The sequence below is a fragment of the Mobula birostris genome, chromosome 15, assembly GCF_030028105.1.
Source record: "Mobula birostris isolate sMobBir1 chromosome 15, sMobBir1.hap1, whole genome shotgun sequence".
NCBI lineage: Eukaryota > Metazoa > Chordata > Chondrichthyes > Myliobatiformes > Myliobatidae > Mobula > Mobula birostris.
The window spans coordinates 18,683,082-18,706,111 of NC_092384.1; the positions used below are offsets into that span (position 1 = coordinate 18,683,082).

The window sequence follows — 23,030 nt, forward strand, 5'->3', positions numbered from 1 at the left end:
CTGGGTCAGGTTAAATGCTGCTGGTTAAATATTGTTTACTGGCAGCAGCTGAACTGCCTGATACGCTGGGTGGCTCTTTGCTGCCCTCCGGAGGAGCCCCTCAGCAACTCCAACTCGCACCATCCTACCCAACAGTGATCCTGCATTTTTATTTTCCCCACCTTCCCATCAGCTCTCCTCCCTCCAAATTTTCCCACCATGCCCGCACATCATTGGGATGTGGGAGGAAATCCATGAAGTCAGATGGAGAATGTGCAGACTTCAAATAGATGGCACGAGAGGTCAAGTCAAAGTAAATGTATTATCGAAGCACATACCCCATGCTACCCTGATACTCATTTGTTTGCAGTCATTTAGAGGAAAATAATGAATTTATGAAAAACTATAAATAAAAAAGACTGACAACCAGTGTGCAAAAGACGAGTCATGCAAAAAAGTAATAAGTAATTCTGAGAACATATAGTAAGTTGGAGGGCAAGGGCTTTGCCTGTGATGGACTGACCCCATTCCTACAGAATGGCTACAAGGTGAACAAAATGAATTGAGCCCTTGAAAGGGCTGACCAAAAAACCAGACAATCTAACAACAAGGAGGAACCTGTCGCTACGGCCTGTCTTCCCTATATTTCCACAGTTTCCTGGAGGATTGCCAGGATCCTGAAGAAATATCGGAATAATACCATCCACAAACCCGTAAGGAAGCTCAAATCATAGCCTGTGCTGGTCAAAGATGACCTGGGCCTCAGGACGGCTGGCGTTTACAGGATTTCCTGTGAGTACAGAGCTGCGTACATTGATCGGCCAGACGGGACACACAGTGGAAACCCACATCATGGAGAACAGGAGGTACATCTGTTTGGGTTACCTGGAGAAATTGGGGTCACAGAACATTGCATTCACAATGGCCATAGGATTGACTTTGACGATACAAACCAACTGTGCCATGCCGATGGCTTTTAGGACCACCTGGTAAAGGAAGCCATTAATACTAGAGGAAAATAATTTTAACAAAGATGAATGTCTCGCTCTAAGTAAGAACCAGAATTCGATTGTAAACAAGGTGGGAGAGCAGAAAGTTGATTGGATGAGAACTAACCAATCAGGAGGGACGGACTACGGGGTTGTAAATACCACTGGACTAGACACGCCTAGGCATAATCTCTGAAGATAGCAGAGTTTGTCATTGAACCATTGGCTATAATTGATACCTGTACCCGGCTAGAAGCCCGAGAAGAGTTTATTCATTGAATACATTGGGAATCACTAGATCCTTTTTCATGAACCAGTGATGGTTTGAATCCAGAGCTCTGGAGCTGACAGGCAGCAACTCCATTGCCTGTGCACCTGAGCCACCCTGTGGTGCCTGTGTAGGTCGTGGTGATCACTCAGTTACTGGATAACATGATATTAATCAGATTCAAGAAATGTGTAAAAATAGTAAGGTTGTTGTCATGAGGAAATTCAACTTCCCTCTTATAAACTGGGACCTTCTTAGTGCAAGGGGTTTAGGCGGGGCAGAATTTGTTAAGTGTATCCAGGAAGGTTTCTTAAAACAATATCTGTCATAAGGGCGGTGGCTGGGAACGGACCCAAGTGCAAGACACAGACATTGAAGTACTAGGGACAGGACTAGGATTCAGGGCGATGGCAAGGACATGGACAGGAAAACTAGGAACCTGGAACAGGACTGAACAAGAGAGCTGGGAGCCCGGGCTTGGACTCCGAGCCAGAGACTGGACAAGGGCCCAGCACCTGGGTCTTGCCTCTGGCTGGGACCCCAGAACTAGGCAAGGATGAGGCTTGGCTGGCAGGCAGGCAGGACAAACAAGGCTGGAGTCTTCAGGCTAGAAGCTAGAGGCTAGAGACTTGGCTTGGCGAGGCGAGGCTGGAGACTTGAGGCGAGGCTGGAGGCTGGAGACTTGAGGCGAGGCAAGGATGGAGACTTGAGGCGAGGCGAGGATGGAGGCTGCAGACTTGAGGTGAGGCGAGGCTGGGCTCCTCCTGGGCAGGGCGCAGAGCACCACCCGACAGAGGCAAGGGACAGGAAGGGACAGAACCAACTCCAGGTAACGGCAAGACGGCCTGGCTTACCTGGGCGGAGGCAAGGGACAGGAAAGGAGCTAGGTATAGTGTGGCTCCAGGACCAGAGAGCAAGACAAGGCAAGGCTACTGGCAAAGCAAGGCGAGACAAGAACTTCAGGTGAGGCGAGAGTTACCAGCAAGACAAGGCAGGGCTTCAGGCGAGGAAACAGAGGGCAGGGGAAGGGATACAAGGAGTAAGGACAGGAACAATCCGGCAGCCACGCCCTGGTCTCTGGAGCTATTTATGCAGCCAGTCCCAACCAGCATCAGCTGCTTCAATTAGCTGAACAAGACAGAAACAGGGTAGATAGGAAAACCTGGAGCAAGGGTCGCTGGACCGGACCGTGAACCAGAATATGGACTTCATGGACTGGACTATGACAATATCTGGATGCTCCAACAAGAGGAGGGGCTGTACTGGACCTGGTGTTGGGTAATCAGCCTGGCCAGGTGACTGACCTTTCAGTGGGGGAACAGTGACAACCCCTTAACTTTTAGGATAGCTGTAGATAAGGACAGGCATGGTCTTTGTGGGAGAGTTTTAAATTGGAGTAAAGCAAATTATGAGGGTATTAGGCAGGAACTATGGAGAGTTAATTGGGAACATGTTTTCTGGCAAGTCTACATCAGACATGTGGAGTGTAATTAAATATAAATTGCACAGAGTGTCGGAAATGTATATTCCTGTTGAAAGGAAGGATGGGGATGGAGAGATAAGAGAACATTGAATGTCCAGAGAGGTGATGAATTTCATCAAGAAGAAAAGGGAAAAGTATGTAAAGTTTCAGAAGTTAGAATCAAATGACATACATGAGTATAAAGAAGCCAGAATTAGGAAAGCCAGGAGGGGACATAAAAGGTCCCTGGCTAGTTGGATTAGGGTGAATCCCAAGGCATTCTACACATACATCAAGAGCAAGAGGATGACCAGGGAGAGGGTAGGACCACTCAAGGATAAAGGAGGAAAGATTTGTTTGGATGTGGAGAATGTGAGTGAGGTACTTAATGAGTACTTTGCTTCAGAGATTGCTGGGCCCTTGACCAGTATCTTCGTGTCCCTTCTAGCCACAGGCAATGTCCCGGAGGACTGGCAAGTGGCTCATGTTGTACCTCTATTTAAGAAGGGAACAAGGGAAAATCCTGGGAACTATAGACCAGCAAGTCTTGCATCAGTTGTAGAGAAATTACTAGCAAAAATCTTAGGGGTAGGATATATAAGCACTTAGAAATCCATGGCCAAATTAGGAAGAGCCAGCATGGCTTTGTGTACGGCAGGTCACGCCTTACCAACATGATTGAATTTTTTGACAAGATGACAAGAAAGATTGATGAGGGCCAGGCAATGGATGTTGTCTACATGGATTTTAGTACATTGTTTGACAAAGTTCCTCATGGGGTGTATGGCGAACTAGCTGTTTGGATTCAGAACTGGCTTGCTCATAAAAGACAGAGGGTAGTGGTTGAAGGGACTTATTCGAGCTGGAGGTCTGTAATTAGTGGAGTTCCACAGGGATCTGTGCTGGGACCTCTGCTGTTTCTGATGTACTGTATATAAATGAGCTAAATGAAAATGCCGATGAGTGAGTTAGTAAATTTACAGATGATACCGAGATTGGTGGAGTTGTGGATAGTGTAGAAGACTGGCAAAGAATGCAGCATGATATAGATCAGTTGAAGAGATGTGCTGGGAAGTGGGAGTTGGAGTTTAACCCAGATAAATGTGAGGTGTTGCACCTCGATAGGGCAAATGAAAGGAGACAGCACACTGTTAAGGGCAAGATCCATAACAGTGTTGCTGGGCAGAGAGATCTTGGGATCTATGTTCATAGCTCCTTGAAAGTGGATACAAAGGTCAGTAAGGTGGTTAAGAAGGCTTAGGAAATGTTTGCTGTTATCAGTCAAGGCATTGAGTTCAAATGTCAGGAGGTTATGTTGCAACTTTATAAAACTCTGGTTAGACCACATCTGGAGTATTGTGTACAGTTCTGGTTGCTCCACTACAGGAAGGATGTTGAGGCTTTGGAGAAGGTGCAGAAGAGGTTCACCAGGACGCTGCCTGGTTTAGAGGGCATGTCGTATTACGAGGGTCTGGATTAACTTGGGTTGTTTTTCAGGAGTGCCAGAGGCTGAGGGGAGATCTGACAGAGGTTTACAAGATTATGAGGCATAGACAGAGTGGACAGAGAGCATCTGTTTCCCAGGGTTGAAATGTTTAATACCCAAGGGCAGGTGAGAGGGGTAGCTTCAAGGAGGGACGTGAGGGGTAAATTTTTTTTTACTCAGAGTGTTGTGGATGTCTGGAATGCGCTGCCTGGTACGGTGGTAGAGGCAAATACACTGGAGGCTTTTAAGAGACATTTGGATAGGCACATGGACATAAGGAAGATGGAGGGTTTGGACATGGTGTAGGTAGGAGGGATTAGTGTTGGGTGTTTTTGATTTCCCTGTTTGCTGGTTTGGCACAACACTGTGGGCTGAATGGCCTATTCCTGTACAGTACTGTTCAGCGTCTGATGTGCTCTTTCCATTCACCATCTGTTGTCCAAGTCCAGAGTTTCCAGTTGAATCTCAGTCTCCAGGTTCCTGTCGTGCTGTTGCTCTAACTGCAACCCCCATCCACCCCCACCCCCCGGCTGTTTCCAGTCCTAGAATACAATTGTGCTTGCAGGTAATTAGTTCCTGGCTTTCCTGGTCACCCTTTTCCCTAATTAGTGGTCAATGGAATTACCCTTCACCATCAGGCTCCTAAACCACTGTGGATAACTTTACTCGTCTCAACACCGAACTGGTCCCACAACCAACAGACTCACTTTCGAGGACTCTATAGCTCATGTTCTCAGTATTATTTATTCACATTTTTAAAAAAAAATTTGCAGTTTGTCTTTTGCAATGGTTGTTTGTCAGTCTTTGTGTGTAGTAGTTCACTGTTTCTGTTGTATTCTGTTCTCCTGTGAATGCCTGCAAGTCTCAGGGTGGGTAGAATATGGTGACATACACGTGGTTTTATAATAAATACGGAGCTGTAGTCTGTCAGTCACTGGCTGTATCTGGTGTTCATCTTGACATGAGAGCAAAGTGTGGTGAACATGGGATTTTCTACAAACACTTATTCAACGAGAAGGCATCCCCTTTGGCATGGACTAGAAGGGCTGAGATGGCCTGTTTCCATGCTGTAATTGTTATATGTTAATATAGCACTGACCTGATTTGTTTCACTTTGCAGAGGACAAGTTGGAACAGCAGCATTCTCTCTTCACCCAGTACAAGGATCCCTGCCGCCTGAGCCCTGGAGAGGAACAGCCTTGGGTGATTGGTGAGTCCGTCCCCCACTGGCCTAACTATGGTTACTGCTCCCTGTAGTGCAGGGGTGAGGTGCAAACAACTCGGGGTGCGGGGGGGTGCGGGAAAGAAGGGATGAGGGCTGCCCATGCAGTGGGGCAGGATGAAGGCTGCAGCAGGGTGAGAGGAACATGAGGGCACAGCCTCAAAATTGAGAGGCGACCTTTCAGAACAGAAGTAAGCAGGAATTTTTTTTTGCCAAAGAGTGATGAAACTGTGGAATGCTCTGCCACAGACTGCAGTGGATGCCAAGTCCGTGGTATATACAAAGCGGATGTTCATAGATTCCTGATTGGTCGGGGCATCAAGGAATTTGGTGAGAGGGCAGGTGTATGGGGTTGAATGGGATCCAGGATCAGCCAGGGTGAAATGGCAGAGTGGACTCGATGGGCTGCATGGCCTAATTCTGCTCCTTTGTCAGTGGGGCTGGAGAGAAGGGCACCATTCTTAGAGTGGGGATGTGGAACAACAAGGTTCTGAGCACATTGAGACTGTGAGGAGAGTGCGGGTGACAATTCTCAGCAGTAGGGCCCATCCCCCCCATCCCCCATCCCCGGTTTTACCCGGGGGTGGAGTTTGGTGACAGTGGAGACGATGACAAGAGGACGGGTAGGGTGGGCAAGGTTACTGTGGTCATTTAGCAAAAAATGTGGACACACTCTGAGTTGATTGATTGCTATCAGCACGGACCCTGACGAGTGTGTACTGGGGTGGATTGTTCAAGACCATCCCAACCTGAGCGGATTCCCTCAGCTCAGGCACATTCAGTCTGTGCATGAAGCACAGGAAACGAGCAGTAAGAGGGGCTTCGAAGTATGGAATCCACAAATGATGCAACAGCTTTGGCTTCCATATTATAAAAAGGATAAAGAAGGGCGAGGTAATTGGGGAAAAGTAGGTAAGAATTCGGAGCCCATCAGGCTAAAGATGAGGCTGTGTCTGTGTACCTAGGTGTTGTCCAACATCACCGTGGGATTAAAGCTGGACGTGGCTTTGCCCCATGTTTGAAAATCCTTCTGTTCCACTCACTTGTGTCGGGGATTTCAGAGAGGTTGTTTGTGTTTATCCTGAAGGGCTGACATGCATTTGTATGGCAGGTACACTGATGGACCCAGAAGGACTCTATGATGAAGATACCATCACACCGGATAATCTGCAGAAGTAAGAGTCCTCTCCCAGACGTTTGTACACTCCTGGTTTGGGAGGAGGTGGCTGTGTTTCAGAGAATTCTTCCTCTTCCCCTTCACCCTTAATGTTTGTTCGACACTGCTGCAAAGTCATTCGGTAGTTAGTAATGCTGCACCAGTCAGTTAATAGTCACCAATCACGATATCCATAGTGGACATACAGTGATCTACTGCCATACTGAAGAGTGTCCAATATATTCCACTCCTGTACTGGGCACAGAACCCATTGTGTTAGCTATAGAGGGCCACTGTAGTGGCCCCATATAATAGCCACTAATTGTTCAGTAAGTTGGCCTTTACACTGTGACCTCTTTTTCATCCCCTCCAATGGCCACACTGAGTGAGCACTGTTTTAGTTCCTGTACTGGCCACTTGGCATGACATCTGGATTGCCTCCAGGATTGCAAACATAGTGATCAGCTCATGTATTGGTCGTACTCTGGCACCACTGTATCAGCTTGCGTTTTGGCCCCATAGTGACCGCACTGTGGTCGGCTGCTGTACTGGCCACTGTAGGTTACAGTATTGAACTGAACATTGATGGCCACAACTCAATTTCATATCACATCCAAGAATACAAAGGCCTGTAGGTGTGTTACAGGAAGGCTACTGGAACCTGACGTCAACCCGTATAAAAAAGGGAGAAGTGAAGAAGGTAAGGAGAACTACATAACCGGAAGGGGGTTACCAACTCAAGAAATGGGGTTCAGGAATGAGGAGGTACAGTCCAATTTCTGGTTGGTTTTGGTTAGCCTGGAGTGAGATACGTAATGAACTTAGGAAAGATGTTGATTCTGACCTGAGCTAGAAGGAACATCATAACACCACAGGACATAGGAGCAGAATTAGGCCATTTGACCCATCAAGTCTGCTCTGCCATTCCATCATAGCCAATTTATTACTCCTCTCAATCCCATTCTCCTGCTTTTTCCCTTTAACCTTTGACACCCTCACTAATCAAGAGCCTATCAACCGATGACTTGACCTCCACAGCTGTCTGTGGCAATCAATTCCACCAATTCACCACTCCCTGACTAAAGGAACTCCTCCTCATCTTTGTTCTAAAGGATGCTATGCCCTCTGATCTTAGACTTGCCCACTAAAGGAAACATCCTCGGCATGTCCACTCTAACTAGGCCTTTCAATATTTGATAGGTTTCAGTGAGATCCCCCAACCCTCATTCTTCTAAACTCCAGCGAGTAGAGGCCCAGAGCCATCAAACGCTCCTCATGCATTAACTCTTTTATTCCCAGGATAATCCTCGTATACACCCTCTAGACCCTCTCCAATGTCAGCACATCCTTTCTTGGATAAGTTTTGTCTTGGGTGCACAGAGGGAAACAGCAGGTGGACAATAGCAGTATGAATAATCCATGAACTTCTCATGTGTGTTCCATTAAGGGTGGAGAAGACAGGGAGAAGATCACACTGGGATGGCAAGCAGTTTTTGCAGATCTGTGCGAGGCCCATGAGTGAGGGCTGGCAGGTTAATTGGACACTGTAAATGTACTGAATGTGTAGGTGGCTAGGAGAAACAGGGGAGCTTGATGGAGAATTAAAAGGGATTAGAGAAGAATTAGTGTTAATAGTTAGTTGTCGGTTGGTAAAGACTTGTTGGGTTGAATGATCATTTTTCATTCTGTACAACTCCTCAACAACTCAATAATTCTGAGGTTTAACTCTGACTTGGTGACTCCATGACAACTCTATGCCTCCATTACTCTGACTTTGACTGTTTGATGACTACAACTCTGTCACTCAATCACACTATGGCAGCCCTCTGACTTTATTGCTCAATGACTACGTAATGATTTTATTATTATTCTGTCTGTGCAAACTGACTGTGTAATTAATCTGTAACTCTACCAATCTATATGACTCAGTTTTCCAAATGGTTCTGCAGGTAAGGAAGTAAACTTGTCACCTGCCATATTCATTGCATGCAAGTTGCATGCTTTGCTATTGGGATGGCAGTCCTGTGGAAGAACATGAATCTAATGGGAACTATAGTGAAGTCACGGGTTTGGTTGAGCTGATGGGTTGGGCCAGCAATGTTCTGGCAAATGGAAAGTTAGACAGTCAATCACTTGAAAGTGCAGATGTAACACACAGACTGTTTGTACCAGAACGAAATAGAAGGGGGGACTGGGATGGGTCACATCACCAAGAAGTGATCAAAGGTAACCAGACCTCTGCATGAGAAGATGCAAGGTATAAAAGATGGTAAAGCCAGGCTGGGGGCTTACCGGAAGAGAGAGGTTCAGGGATTAGGCGAAGTCAGAACAATTATTCCAGATGGCCACTAATATCAATCATACCCAGATCACTGAACTTGCTATTTGATTCTAACAATTCAACCCCTGACTCAAACAGTTATACAGTACTGAACCTTCAGCCATACCAATCTCATTTATCAGCACTTGTTCGATAGTCTTCTGTTCCTTGGTGAGTTCAGTGCTGGCACAGTTACATGTCCCTGCCAGCACTTGTTCGATAAAAAGTTTCCTATTATACTGTACATGCTTTCTGTGTCCTCCTTCCTTTTGTGTGCTTATATCGAGTCTCCCATCAGCCCCCTCCACTCCAAAGCAGTACTATAACATAGCAGTTAGTGCAATGCTTCACAGCGGTAGTGATCACTGATCGGGGTTCAATTCACCCCGCTGTCCGTGAGGATTTTGTATGCTATTCCCATGACAACGTGGGTTTCCTCTGGGTGCTCTGGTTTCCTCCCATTTTCCAAAGATATACGTTAGTGTTAGTTGTGGGTATGCTATGTGGTGCCTGAAGGCTACCTCCAGCACAATCTTCATACCACGTCGGTGGTTGACACAAATGACGCATTTCACTGAATGTTTCAAAGTACAGTGACAATTAAAGATAATCTGTAATCTTCAAAGAAGTTCATCTTTCCTCAGACTACATCAATGGGTCAATTAAAGTTTGGCAGGTTTCCCTAAGATATTGTTATGACTGAGAATTACTGTATGTGCAGAAAATGGGGCTAGCTGAAAAATGCAAGTGTGACTAGAGAGGAAATGTCCGAGACAACAAGAGCAGCAGGGTAAAAGTGTCAGCAATTGTATTATTCACTGACACCAGATCCTGTATCAGTTTCTGTACTGGCCAAAAGAACATAAGAAATAGGAGGAGGAGTAGGTCAAGATCATGGCTGACCTGGCCATGGACTCATCTCCACCTACCTGTCTTTTCCCCATACCCCTTAATTCCCCTACTATGCAAAAATCTATCCAACCTTGTCTTAAATATATTTACTGAGGTAGCCTCCACTGCTTCATTGGGCAGAGAATTCCACAGATTCACCACCATCTAGGAAAAGCTGTTGCTCCTCATCTCCATCCTAAATCTACTTCCCCACATCTCGAGGCTATGTTACCCTAGTTCTAGTCTCACCTATCAGTGGAAACAACTTTCCTACCCTTATCTATCCCTTCCATAATTTTATATGTTTCTATAAGATCTCCTCTCATTCTTCTGAATTCCAGCGAGTACAGTCCCAGGCGATTCAATCTCTCCTCACAGCCTAACCCCCTCATCTCTGGAATCAACCTGGTGAACCTCCTCTGCACCACCTCCAAAGCCAGTATAATCCTTCCTCAAGTAAGGAGAACAGAACTGCACGCAGTACTCAAGGTGCGGATTCACCAGTCCCCTGTACAGTTGCAGCATAACCTCCCTGCTCTCAGTGAAGGCCTACTTGATAGCCTGCTGCACCTGCAAACAAAACCAAATGGCTAGTGGGACCATTTCTTGTTCCTGGCTGAGACCACTGTAGTTAGATGGCACTGTATCAGTTTGTATTGTGGCCATTACCAATGTATCAGCTCCAACAGCCACTATGAATATAACAGTTCAGTACAGATTCTTCAGCCCACACTGTTGTGCTGATCTTTTAACCTACTCTAAAATAAACCTAACCCTTCCTTCCCACTGAGGACTTCCATTTTTCTATTATCTACGTGCCTATCTAATTTTTTTTAAATGACCCTAGTGTATCTGCATTCAGCACCCCTGCCGGTGAGTTCCATGCACCTACAACTCTCTGTGTAAAAGAAAACACTTAACGATGATATCCCCCCATACTTTAATCCATTCACCTTAAAATTATGCCCCCTCATATTAGTCATTTCTGCCCTGAGAAAAAGTCTAAAGTATGTCTTTCTATTCTACCGACTTGATTAATGTCTCATCTTGTACACCTCTGTCAAGTCACCTCTCATCCTCCTTTGCTCCAAAGAGAAAAGCCTTAGCTCACTCAATCTACAGTATCCACATAAGACATGCTCTCTCATCCAGGGAGCATCTTGGTAAATCTCTGCACCCTTTCTAAAGCTTTCACATCGTACCTATAATGAGGTGACCAGAAATGAACACAATATTCCAAGTGTGGTCCAACCAGGATTTTATAGAGCTGTAACATTATGAGTCAGAGGGTTGAGTTCAGGAGCCACAAAGTAAAGGCCAACACACTCTATGCCTTCTTAATAGCCCTATCAACATGCATGACAACTTTGAGCAATCTATAGATGTGGACCCCAAGATACATTTTGTTCTTCCACACTGCTAAGAATCCTGCCATTAACCCGGAATTCTGACTTCACATCTTCTGCATCATTTTCCAGGGTTCCAATATCTGCTCTTGCCTCTGTTTCACTCTTTATATATCTGAAGAAACTTTTGGCTCCTCTTCAATACTGTTGGCTGGCTTACCTTTGTATTCCATCTTTTCCCTCTTTATGACTTTTAGTTGCCTTAAATTGGTTTTTAAAAGCTTCCCAATACTCTAATTCCCCACTAGTTTTGGTCTATTACTGTATAGACCCTCTCTTTGACATCTTATTCTGGCTTTGACTTGTTTTGTCAGCCATGTTTGCATCATCCTGCCTTTAGAATACTTTGGGATATCTGTATCTATCCTCTGCTCCCAGAATCTCCAGCCATTACTGCTCTGCATCATCCCTGCTAGTGTCCCCTTCCAATCAGCTTTGCCCAGCTCCCCTATCATACCTCTGTAATTCCAGACCTCCCACCCTGCAAAAACTCATTTCAGGGAGGTCTCAACCGGAAGTCTCAACCTCATAGCAGTCTGTGTCAATGATTTAGCCTCCCTACTATGTTGTGGTCCCTAAAAGAAATAAAAGCATAAGGTGTATCCTTACTATATTGTCTTATTGCAGAAAATGTGACATTAAAATATGTACTTATATTATATTATCATGGAGTTGTTTTTTTACAACTTTAAGCAAGTCTACAGGGACTTTGGCCTCATCACGTAGGACATAATAGAGTAGCTCCTTAGCAGCTAGCCAGCTAGTTTAAATATCATTAGCTATGCTAATGAATGAATGACACCTGTTAAACTCACCTCAACATGTCTTTTACAGTCTTACCCACCATGGGCAAGAGAAAAGTCACTGTTGCAAACAGTGCAGTGAGCAACATTATCATTATTTTTGACCCCTGTTAGGCAGGGGTACACTTTAGTGGAGTCTGGGGTGAAGTACGTTTTATAATTTCTTTTTTTGGAACATTCTGCCATGGCGGTGCAGGACACTAAACTGAACTGATGGACAATGAAAGAGAGAGGTCAGCTGTAAAGCCCGCACATAGAGAAAACTGATAGGTCTACTTAGCACAAAGAGAGACCAATCAGGATTCATTCTCATTCATTCATTCTTTCATTCTCTCATTCTCATTTTCTCTCTCTCTCTCTCTCTCTCTCTCTCTCTCTCTACCCGCACACCCCCCACCCCCAGCCCCGCTCTCAAAAAAAATCAATTTCTGGGATATTGTATATAATTTGCAGGCATCAGGGAGCTGCTATAACACAAAATAATCTGCAGATGCTGGGGTCAAAGCAACACTCACAACATGCTGGAGGAACTCAGCAGGTCGGGCAGCATCCGTGGAAAAGATCAGTCAACATTTCGGGCCGGAACAATATGCGGGAGACTCCCGGAACTTCCGGGAGGCGTGGGATGTCTGTAATTCCATTGTAATACTGATATGTGAGAGCTTAGCTTCTCCTTCGCAAACTGCAGGGTGAATTCTATCATATTATGATCACTGGCCCCAAAGGATTCCTTTATCTTAAGCTCTCTAATCAATTCCAGTTCATTGCACAACACCCAATCCAGAATAACTGATCCCCTCATGGGCTCAACCACAAGCTGTGCTAAAAAGTCATCTTTTAGGCATTCTACAAATTCTCCCCTTGGAATCTAGCACCAACCTGGTTTTCCAAATCTACGTGTGTATCAGAATCCCCCATGAATATTATAAAATTGCCCTTTTGACATACGTTTTCTATCTCCTGGTGTCATTTGTAGATCACATTTTTGCTACTATTCGGAGGTCTGTTTTTCACTCCTATCAGGATCTTTTTACCCATGCAGTTTCTTTGATCTAACTATGCTTCTACACCTTCTGATCCTATATCACTTCTTTCTAATGATTTGATTTCATTTTTTTTTACCAACAGAGCCATCCCACCCCCTCTACCTACTTGCTTGTCCTTTCGATACAATATCTATCCTTGGATGTTAAGCTCCCAGCTATAATCTTCTTCTGGGCATGATTCAGTGATGCCCACAACATCATACATGGCAAACTTTCCCTTCCTGAATTGGACCAACCTAATGCAGAACCCCATGTAAGTGCTTGCTAAACAATCTCAATATCTCTGTTATGCATTCATTCCCTGAGAACATTCATTCCCAATTTACCCTCCCTAGTTCCTCCCTACTAGCATCAGAATTCCCATTCCTCCAATTAAGTACATTCCCATATCCCATGGTAAAGGTCAAGGAGTTGTGGTGTCTCTCAGAAATATTCACCCACCAAGAGATCTGACACCTGACCCAGTTCATTGTTTAGCACCAGATCCAGTCAGCCTGCCTGCATCTGGTTCAGGAATCCTTCCTAGACACACCTAACAAATTCAGCTCTTCTGCTTTAAGGAGGTGGCAATCAATATTAGGGAATTTGAAGTCACCCATAACAGCAACCCTGTTATTTTTGCACCTTACAAAGCTCTGCTTCCCAATCTGTTTCTTAGTGTCTTTGTTGCTATCGGGGTAGCTATAGTTTCTGTGCTGATCAAGGTGAGCAATTAGTTCCATACTGGAGAGTTGAGGGTCTTTAGATGCTGGAACCTGGTGCAAAAAACAAACTGCTGGATGGCTCCTGATGCAGGGTATCAACCTGAAATGTCAACCATCCTGTGCCAGGCACCAATGCTGCCTGACCACTGAGCTGTCTGTTCCAGCAGGTATGTATTGAGTGACCATTGTATCCTTCACTGACTGACCTTGGAAACAGTGTCTGTTCCAGCAGGTATGTTTCAGTTCTGTATTGGTCACACTGAGTGACCATTGTATCCTTCACTGACTGACCTTGGAAACACTGCTGGAGACCAGTTCTTGAAAACAGTCAATGACCATTTTCAGTTCCAATACTAGTGATACTGACCAGTCTGTCTGATTCTGTACCAACCACTGTGTGAGTTCTGCAATGACTGAAGCTGATCACTGCAGAGGTTCCTGGAGTCATAGAGAAGTACAGCACAGAAACAGGCCCTTCAGCCCATCTAGATCATGCCAAAACCATTCAAACTGCCTCCTCCCATCAACCAGCACCAGGACTGTAGCCCTCCATGTCCATACTGCCCATGTACCTATCCAAACTTCTCTTAAACAGTGAAATCAAGCTCGTATGCACCATTTGTGCTGAGAACTCATTACACTCTCTCACGACTGTCTGAGTGAAGAAGCTTCCCCTCATGTTCCCCTTAAACTTTTCACCTTTCACCCTGAACCCGTGACCTCTCATTCCTCCGAGATGCAGCACAGAGCATCATAGGAAGTCATTCCTGCCTGTGGCCATCAAACTTTACAACTCCTCCCTTGAAGGGTCAGACACCCTGTGCCAATAGGCTGGTCCCGGACTTATTTCATAATTTACTGGCAATAATTTACATGTTACTATTTATGGTTCTATTACTATTTATTATTTATGGTGCAACTGTAACGAAAACCAATTTCCCCCTGGGATCAATAAAGTATTACTATGACTATGACTAGTCCCACCCAACCTCAGAGGAAAAGGCCTGCTTGTATTCGCCCTATCTATACCCCTCATAATTTTGTATACCTCTATCAAATATCCTCTCAATCTTCTACATTCCGAGGAATATAGTCCTAACCTATTCAATCTTTCCTTATAACTCAGGTCCTTCAGACCCGGTAATCCTCTTTTAAATTTTCTCTGTACTCTTTCAACCTTGTTTGCATCTATCCTGTAGGTAGGTGACCAAAACTGCACACAATACTCCAAATTAGGCCTCACCAATGTCTTATACAACTTCAACATACCATCCCATCTCCTGTACTCAATCCTTTGATTTATGAAAGTCAATGTGCCAAAAGCTTTCTTTACAACCCTATCTACCCTGTCAGTCCAAAATCTTGCACCTGACTATATTAAATTCATCTGCCAGTTTTCAGCCTGTTTTCCAGCTGGTCCAGATCCCTCTGCAAGCCCTGATAGCCTTCCTCGCTGATCCAGTTAACCATATTATCATCCAGATCATTGATATAGATGATAAATATCAACGGACCCAGCACAGATCCCTGCAGCACACCACTAGTCACAGACCTCCAGTCAGAGAGGCAACATACCACTCTCTGTCTTCTCCCACAAAGCCACTGTCTAGTACAATTTACTACCTCATCTTGAATGCCGAGCAGCTGCACCTTCTTGACCAACCTCCCATGCAGGACCTTGTCAAATGCCTTGATAAAGTCCACGAAGACATCTACTTCCTTGCCTTCATCCAGTTTTCTGGTAACTTTCTCAAAAAACTCTATACGATTGGTTAGACATGACCTACCATGCACTTAGCCATGCTGACTATCCTAATCAGTCCGTGTCTATCCAAATGCTTATATATCTGGTCCCTTAGAATACCTTCCAATAACTTTCCCACTACTGATGTCAGACCCACTGGCCTATAATTTCCTGGTTTATATCTTTAAACAGTGGAATAACATTGGCTATCCTCCAGTCCTCTGGTACCTCTCCTGTCACCAAGGGTGACTTAAATCTCTCTGCTAGGGCCCCAGCAATTTCTGCACTTGCCTCCCACAGGGTCCAAGGGAAAACCTTGTCAAGTCCTGGGGGTTCATCTACCATGATTTGCCCCAGGATAGCAACCACTTCCTCCTCTAATCAGTACAGGATCTATGAAGTTGATGCTTTGCCTCGCCTCTGTAGACTCCGTGTTCATCTGAGTAAATACAGACGCAAAGAAATTATTGAAGATCTCCCCCCATCTGTTTTGGCTCCTCACATGAATTACCATTCTGATTTATCATAGGACTGATTTTGCTCCTTACAATCCTTTTACTCTTAACATATCTGTAGATCCCTTAGGATTCTCCTTCACCTTGCATGCTAAAGCAAACCTCATTCTTTCTTTTAGCCCTCCTGATTTCTTTCTTAAGTGTTCTCTTGCACTTATTACACTCCATAAGCACCTCATTTGTTCCTACCTGCCTATACCTGCGATGCACCTGCTTTTTTTCTTAACCAAGGCCTCAATATCTCTTGAAAACCAAGTTTCTCTACACTTGTTATCTTTACCTTTTATTCAGACAGAAACATACGAGCTCTGTACTCTCAAAATTTCACTCTTGAAGGCCTCACACTTAGCAAATACACCTTTGCCAGAAAAGTTCCTGTACTTTAAGTGAGCACTGTATTGATTACGGTGATGTTAGCAGTTCTGAAAGGAACTAGAGAACCTCACCTGCCTTATCATCTCAGTGACTGACATTTACTTACACCATTATTCAGTTGCTCTATGCTATCCTCATCTATTCCAGAAGCAGAACCATAAACACAGGTTGAACCTGGTCAACTGCAACCCATAAATAGGTTTGTTTTACATTAAGGATTTACCCATTTTCCCTGATTTCTCTTAAATGTTGTAAGAAACCCTCCAATGTTAATGTTGACATCTGGTCCCTGCATACATATTAACTAGAATAATGCTGGAGTAACATCCTGAGACCCAAATTTTGAGGAAATTACCAGTAGGCTAGACAAGGGAGATGCAGTGGATGTTGTATATTTGGATTTTCAGAAGGCCTTTGACAAGGTGCCACACATGAGGCTACTTAACAAGATAAGAGCCCATGGAATTACGGGAAAGTTACATACATGGATAGAGCGTTGGCTGATTGGCAGGAAACAGAGAGTGGGAATAAAGGGATCCTATTCTGGTTGGCTGCCGGTTACCAGTGGTGTTCCACAGGGGTCTGTGTTGGGGCCCCTTCTTTTTACATTGTACATCAACGATTTGGATTATGGAATAGATGGCTTTGTGGCTAAGTTTGCTGACGATACGGTGATATGTGGAGGGGCTGGTAGTGCTGAGGAAACGGAGAGTCTGCAGAGAGACTTGGATAGATTGGAAGAATGGGCAAAGAAGTGGCAAATGAAGTACAATGTTGGAAAGTGTATGGTTATGCACTTTGGCAGAAGAAATAAATGGGCAGACTATTATTTAAATGGGGAAAGAATTCAAAGTTCTGAGATGCAACGGGACTTGGGAGTCCTCGTACAGGATACCCTTAAGGTTAACCTTCAGGTTGAGTCGGTAGTGAAGAAGGTGAATGCAATGTTGGCATTCATTTCTAGAGGAATAGAGTATAGGAGCAGGGTTGTGATGTTGAGGCTCTATATGGTGCTGGTGAGACCTCACTTGGAGTACTGTGGGCAGTTTTGGTCTCCTTATTTAAGAAAGGATGTGCTGATGTTGGAGAGGGTGCAGAGAAGATTCACTAGAATGATCTTCTAGGGTTAACATATGAGGAACATTTGTCCACTCTTGGACTGTATTCCTTGGAGTTTAGAAGAATGAGGGAGACCTCATAGGAACATTTTGAATGTTGAAGGGCATGGACAGAGTGGATGTGGCAAAGTTGTTTCCCATGATGGGGGAGTCTAGTACGAGAGGGCATGACTTAAGGATTGAAGGGCGCCCATTCAGAACAGAGATGCGAAGAAATTTTTTTAGTTAGAGGGTGGTGAATCTATGGAATTTGTTGCCAGGAGCAGTAGTGGAGGCCAAGTCATTGGGTGTATTTAAGGCAGAGATTGATAGGTACCTGAGTAGCCAGGGCATCAAAGGTTATTTTTGGTGAGAAGGCGGGGGAGTGGGACTAAATAGGAGAATGGATCAGCTCATGATAAAATGGCATCAAAGGTTATTTTTGGTGAGAAGGCGGGGGAGTGGGACTAAATAGGAGAATGGATCAGCTCATGATAAAATGGCGGAGCAGACTCGGTGGGCCGAATGGCCGACTTCTGCTCCTTTGTCTTATGATCTTATGGTCTTATGGTCAAATTTAACTTTTTAACAATGTCACAAGATTAGTTAAATGAGGCACTCTCTCATTACAAATAGACAAAAATATTCTGTCAATTTGCTAATTCCCTCACTCCTGTACTGATACCACTATTGACCACATGGTTACACTGTTGGCCACTTTGAGAGTATCCTGTGCTGACTTCACTGACAAAACTCCCTATCATTCCACACACGATTATCGTACTAAACTGACTGACATAACAATTATGGTTGTCGGATAGGACTCCAGGGGCTTTCAGTGGAGATTGAAGCCCTGACTCAGGAGTAGATGGCATTAGCTGTGAATACTGGATATTCAGAACAAAGAGATGGTCCTATTACCCCCAGCCCCCTGTCAGTTTATAATGAGTTCCATCCAGCATTGCTTTGGGAGCTGAGTCATTGACGGCACCATCACTTTTCACCTCTTCACAGGGTGCTGGAGAGCGAAGAGGGTCGCAGGGAATACCTGGTGTTCTCCCACTGCAAGAACCAGCTGTCCTCTCAGAGAGGGAGGAAAGGGCCGCTGAAAGGCTGTGGGCGGAGGATCGACTATGCTCTGTACTCTGAGGAAGGCCTGAACCCTGACTGGAAAGTGGTAAGGGTCACCCTTCAACTGAAGACGCTGCTCATATTGCCTGATAGGAAAGGCAAAGGTGAAAGAGAGCAACTGGGTGGCTCACCTTAGAGCTGGCCCCAGTACAATGGGCCAAATGGCTTCTATCTGTACTCTGGAGACAGGGATGGAATGGCTACTCGGTGCAAAGGGGATGAGACGTACAGGGAGAGCAGCAATGGGTGGGAACTGATCCAACAATGCAAACGGCTTCCCACAGCTTAAAGATGGGAGAGCCGATGAAAGGAGAAACAAGATTCTAAAGGAAGCCGAAACAGAGAGGGAGCCACATTCCTCAGCACAATCAGTGGCTGGTCCCTGGCAGATTCAAAATTCAGCCAAGATATTCAATGAGAATATTGAACAATTGCTCAAAAACAAAACAATTGATGCCTCCTCTTTGCTTTAAGGATTCTTAGGCAATCTGTGATAAATACTATATTATTATACAGACTTGCATTATTGGCCTAATGTCTTGTTTTTGAGTTTTTAGTAAATGAATCCCCATCTCTGCTCTCATTTCAAGTATTTATTCTATTTTGAAAACTATGATCAAATCATTTATCCCCCAATCTTGTCAAGTAGTACATACCTGATCATAACTTGCTACATAAAATCATATCCCTTTACCTTATTGCTGCTGCATATTTGCTAGTCCAACTGTTGTTCAGTAACTTACTTCTTGCTTAGAAGTTTAAAACAAGCTCTGATGTTGCGATGCTCCACTTCCGGCCAGTACGAAAACTATTTCCTACTTGATGTCAGCAACTCATCAACCATCAGATGCTTGGAACAAACCCCATGAATCTGGGGGTGGGGGGTTGGTAGAGGAGGAGAGGGAGGGGAACGAGAGTACTGCACTATGTAAACTGGTGTAAGGACAAGAGTCAACATTGTTAATTGGGCACCTGGTAGATACAGCAGGCATCAGGAGGAGATACGCTCTGTGCAACATTGATGATGAATGCCTCACCAATGTCTGTTGTCTGCTTCTGTGCAGGAGGTGGAGGAGTTCAGCTTTGTCACCCAGCTGGCTGGCCTGACCGATCACCTGGCTGTGGCCATGCGTCTCTCAGTGTCCATCAGAGATGAGGACCCTTGACTTCCAGAGGAAGAAGAAACCATTGGAGAAGGTGGTATCTTTGTGGGAATGAGAGCCCTCATTTTCTGGCTCACAGATAAAGAAGACATCCAAGCTGACTAGGCCTGAGGCATCCTACTTGATTTGTCTATAGAAATGATTAGAAGGTGGCCTAGAGGGCAACAATCAATTTTGGTTATTTCCGTGCTCTACGGCAGAGGGCAGAGGCCTTCTTGTGGACTCCCGGAAGAGTGGAAACTGAAGCTGACGTGGATATTTCACACTGCCTTGGACTGGTGCCACTCTTGAGGTGTCCCCTCTCTTTTTTATGAACTGCCTAGCACAACTTTAGATTTTGACAAGTCCATGAGTCGTTGATGTGGTTTTTTTCTGCAGAACCCTTTGTACAACTTTTAATGAATCTGACGATTTTTGTTTGCCTTTCAATGCGTTTGGCAGTGACATCTTCGGTGTTAGTGCGTGTCCTGTTCCCAACATTGTGTTAGTACATGTCCTATCGTTGAAAGAGTGTGTGTGTGTGTGTGTGTGTGTGTGTGAGAGAGAGAGAGAGAGAGAGAGACAGAGACAGACACCAACAGGAGACAGGGATACGCAGTCAGTTGCTGAGCTACAGCCCTGGGCATATTCTGCTGCTCCCACCACAGCCTTGTTGACAAGCCAACGTGGGCCCTGCAAAGGGAAGGTTAACGTGTCCCATCATCTCCACCTACACGTTGTGTTTCTGCTCACTTTGTGGAGGGCTAAGTTGCTGACCGAGTTGAAGAAGAACCACTATCCCTTTGGATCTGGTGCAGAAAGTTGCTTTGTGATCACCAGCATCAGTTCTGAGTCACAGCTCAGAGGAAAGGACCCAACCAGCTTGTCAGTTCTGCCAGGAATAAATCTGTGGCAGCCTTTTATTTGCAGGCATTTGTTGAGGGATCTTCAAATGACACTGGTCACCCGTCACCCACCCCACCCGACTTATGCATCAGATGAAGCCAAGGGCTACATCTGATGGTAACTATCGCACTGTGAGCACTGGAGAGTCTGTCAGAGGAATGTGAGTGGTTTTCCCCGGTGGGAGAGTCACAGACAAGAGGTAGAGCTGTAAAATAAGAGGCTTATCATTTAAAACTGAGGTGCATAACTTCCTTCAGTGGGCAGTGAATCACTGGAATTCTCTGCACTGGGGGAGGTGGAAGCCAGATTATTTGATTAAGGTGGGAACAGATAAATATTTGGAAGATCAAGAAACTGAGGGTGATGGGGAACTAGCACAGAAAAGGAGCTGAGGCCAGCATGGGTCAGCGATGGCCATATTGAATGGTGGGGCAGACTTGAGGGACCTGGTAGCCCACTGCTACTGCCAGATGACTATTTCAATCAATGGTGCCAACCACACAAAGTGTAGGAGAGAGGGAAAGCACTGTGGACCCTGTCTGGAGAAGGCTTAGTTAACCCAGGTATTGTGACCTCCTCCTGTGGCCAAGGGCAAGGTTTTGTGGACTTACATTGCTTAACAGGTCAGGCACAAACCAGATAACCAATGAGAGGAAGGGGAGGGTTGGAATTGTGACCATGGCACAAACACTAATGGGATTTGCACTGTTGCAGGATTGTTACAGGGGGAGGGGAGGAGGAAACATAAGTTTAACTGAAGACCACGTCCATAAGATGCAAGAGCAGAATGAGGCCAGTCAACCAGTTATGGAAACACCATAGTACTGGTGTTTTCCACGTTGAAGACTGACTCAAAATACTTATTAAGTTCATCCACTGTTTCTTTGTTCCCCACTGCTACTTCTCCAGCATCATTTTCTAGTGGTCCTATATCCAGTCTCATCTTTCTTTAATTCTTTAAAGAACAGAAAAATATTTTATATCCTCCTTTATATTATTTGCTAGCTTACCTTCATATTTCATCTTTCCTCTCCTTATGACTTGTCAGCTACAGTTGTGTCATTCATCCTTTAGAATATTTATTCTTCTTTAGGATGTATCTATCCTGCACCTTCCAAATTGTTTCTAGAAACTCCAGCCATTACTGCTCTGCTATCATCCCTGCTAGTGTTCCTTTCCAATCAGCTTTAGCCAGCTCCTCTCTCATGCCTCTGTTGTTCCCTTTACTCCACTGTAATACTGATGCATGAGACTTTAGCTTCTCCCTCTCAAACTACAGGGTGAATTCTATCATATTATGATCAATGCCTCCGAAGGGTTCCTTTACCTTCAGCTCCCTAAAGGAGTAACTGAAAATCAAAAATCTGCAAGCTGGCAGATAACAGAAATGCTGGGAGCACTCAGTAGGTCAGGCAGCATATGCGGAGGGATAAACTGAATTGAACTACAAACCTGATTTGCTTGAGTACACCGAGCATCTTCTGTGTTTATATTTACTGTAACTAAACCTAGATTAGAGATCATATCTTGAGCGAGCTAGTGCTTTTCTCTTTCGAGCAAAGGACTTGATAGAGGTGTATATGAGGATAGGAGACAAAGATAGAGTGGACAGCCAGAGACATTTTACCCAGGGTGGCAACTGCTAATACAATATTTATAAGGTGATTGAAGAATTCTTTGAGGGGATGTCAGAGAAAGGTTTTTAACAGAGAGTAGTGAGTGCAGGGAATGCACTGCTATGGGTTGTGGTAGAAGCAGTACACTAGGGACATTTAAGAGTCTCTTTGATAGGCCCATGGATGAATGAAAAATGGCAAGCTATGTGGAAGAGAAGGGTTTGATTGATTGTGGAGTGGGTTAAAAGGTGATCCTTGCTGGGTTGAGCCTTGAGTTAGCAATTCAGCCTTGTAAAAAGCAAACAAAATTGTTAAAGAAATGACAAGTTTGCCACCCAATGTGGAAAGGAACAACAACAATGACATCATGTGCTGAAGTGCCTGTACTGTGGTGTACTGATTTATGTTGTAAAGTCAATCAAATGATACAACACTGCAGGATACAGCCCTGGTCTCAGTCCTTACATAAGTGGGCAGGAGCAGACTGTGGTTCAGGTACTTAACTTCCTGCTGAGTTGTGACTCAGCTAACTACTGTCAATCCATTGTACACCTGGAGATGGAACATCAATGAAATTCAACAATGCTGGTCTCACTGCCATGAATCTACCTACCTGCCACATAGTGGCCACTGGAAAATGTTGATACTCTTCTGTACAAGTCCATAGTTTGCTCCTGAGCCCTTACACCCAATTGCTGTAAATGGTATTCCAACAACTTGACTGGTTGATGACCCACTCAGCTTTATTATCAGGCTAGGTAACATAACAACC

The 23,030-nt window shown here is 44.8% G+C and overlaps 1 protein-coding gene across 1 annotated transcript in view; it reads left to right on the forward strand.

Annotated features, from left to right (window-relative positions):
* Positions 1-23,030, forward strand: part of smpd3 (sphingomyelin phosphodiesterase 3) — a 138,935-nt gene extending 115,905 nt beyond the window's left edge. Inside the window, exons 5-8 of the mRNA XM_072279390.1 lie at positions 5,305-5,394; positions 6,518-6,581; positions 18,478-18,640; positions 19,659-23,030. Coding sequence (XP_072135491.1) covers positions 5,305-5,394; positions 6,518-6,581; positions 18,478-18,640; positions 19,659-19,760 — 419 coding nt within the window. The 3' untranslated portion in view covers positions 19,761-23,030. The remainder of the gene's footprint in view (positions 1-5,304; positions 5,395-6,517; positions 6,582-18,477; positions 18,641-19,658) is intronic.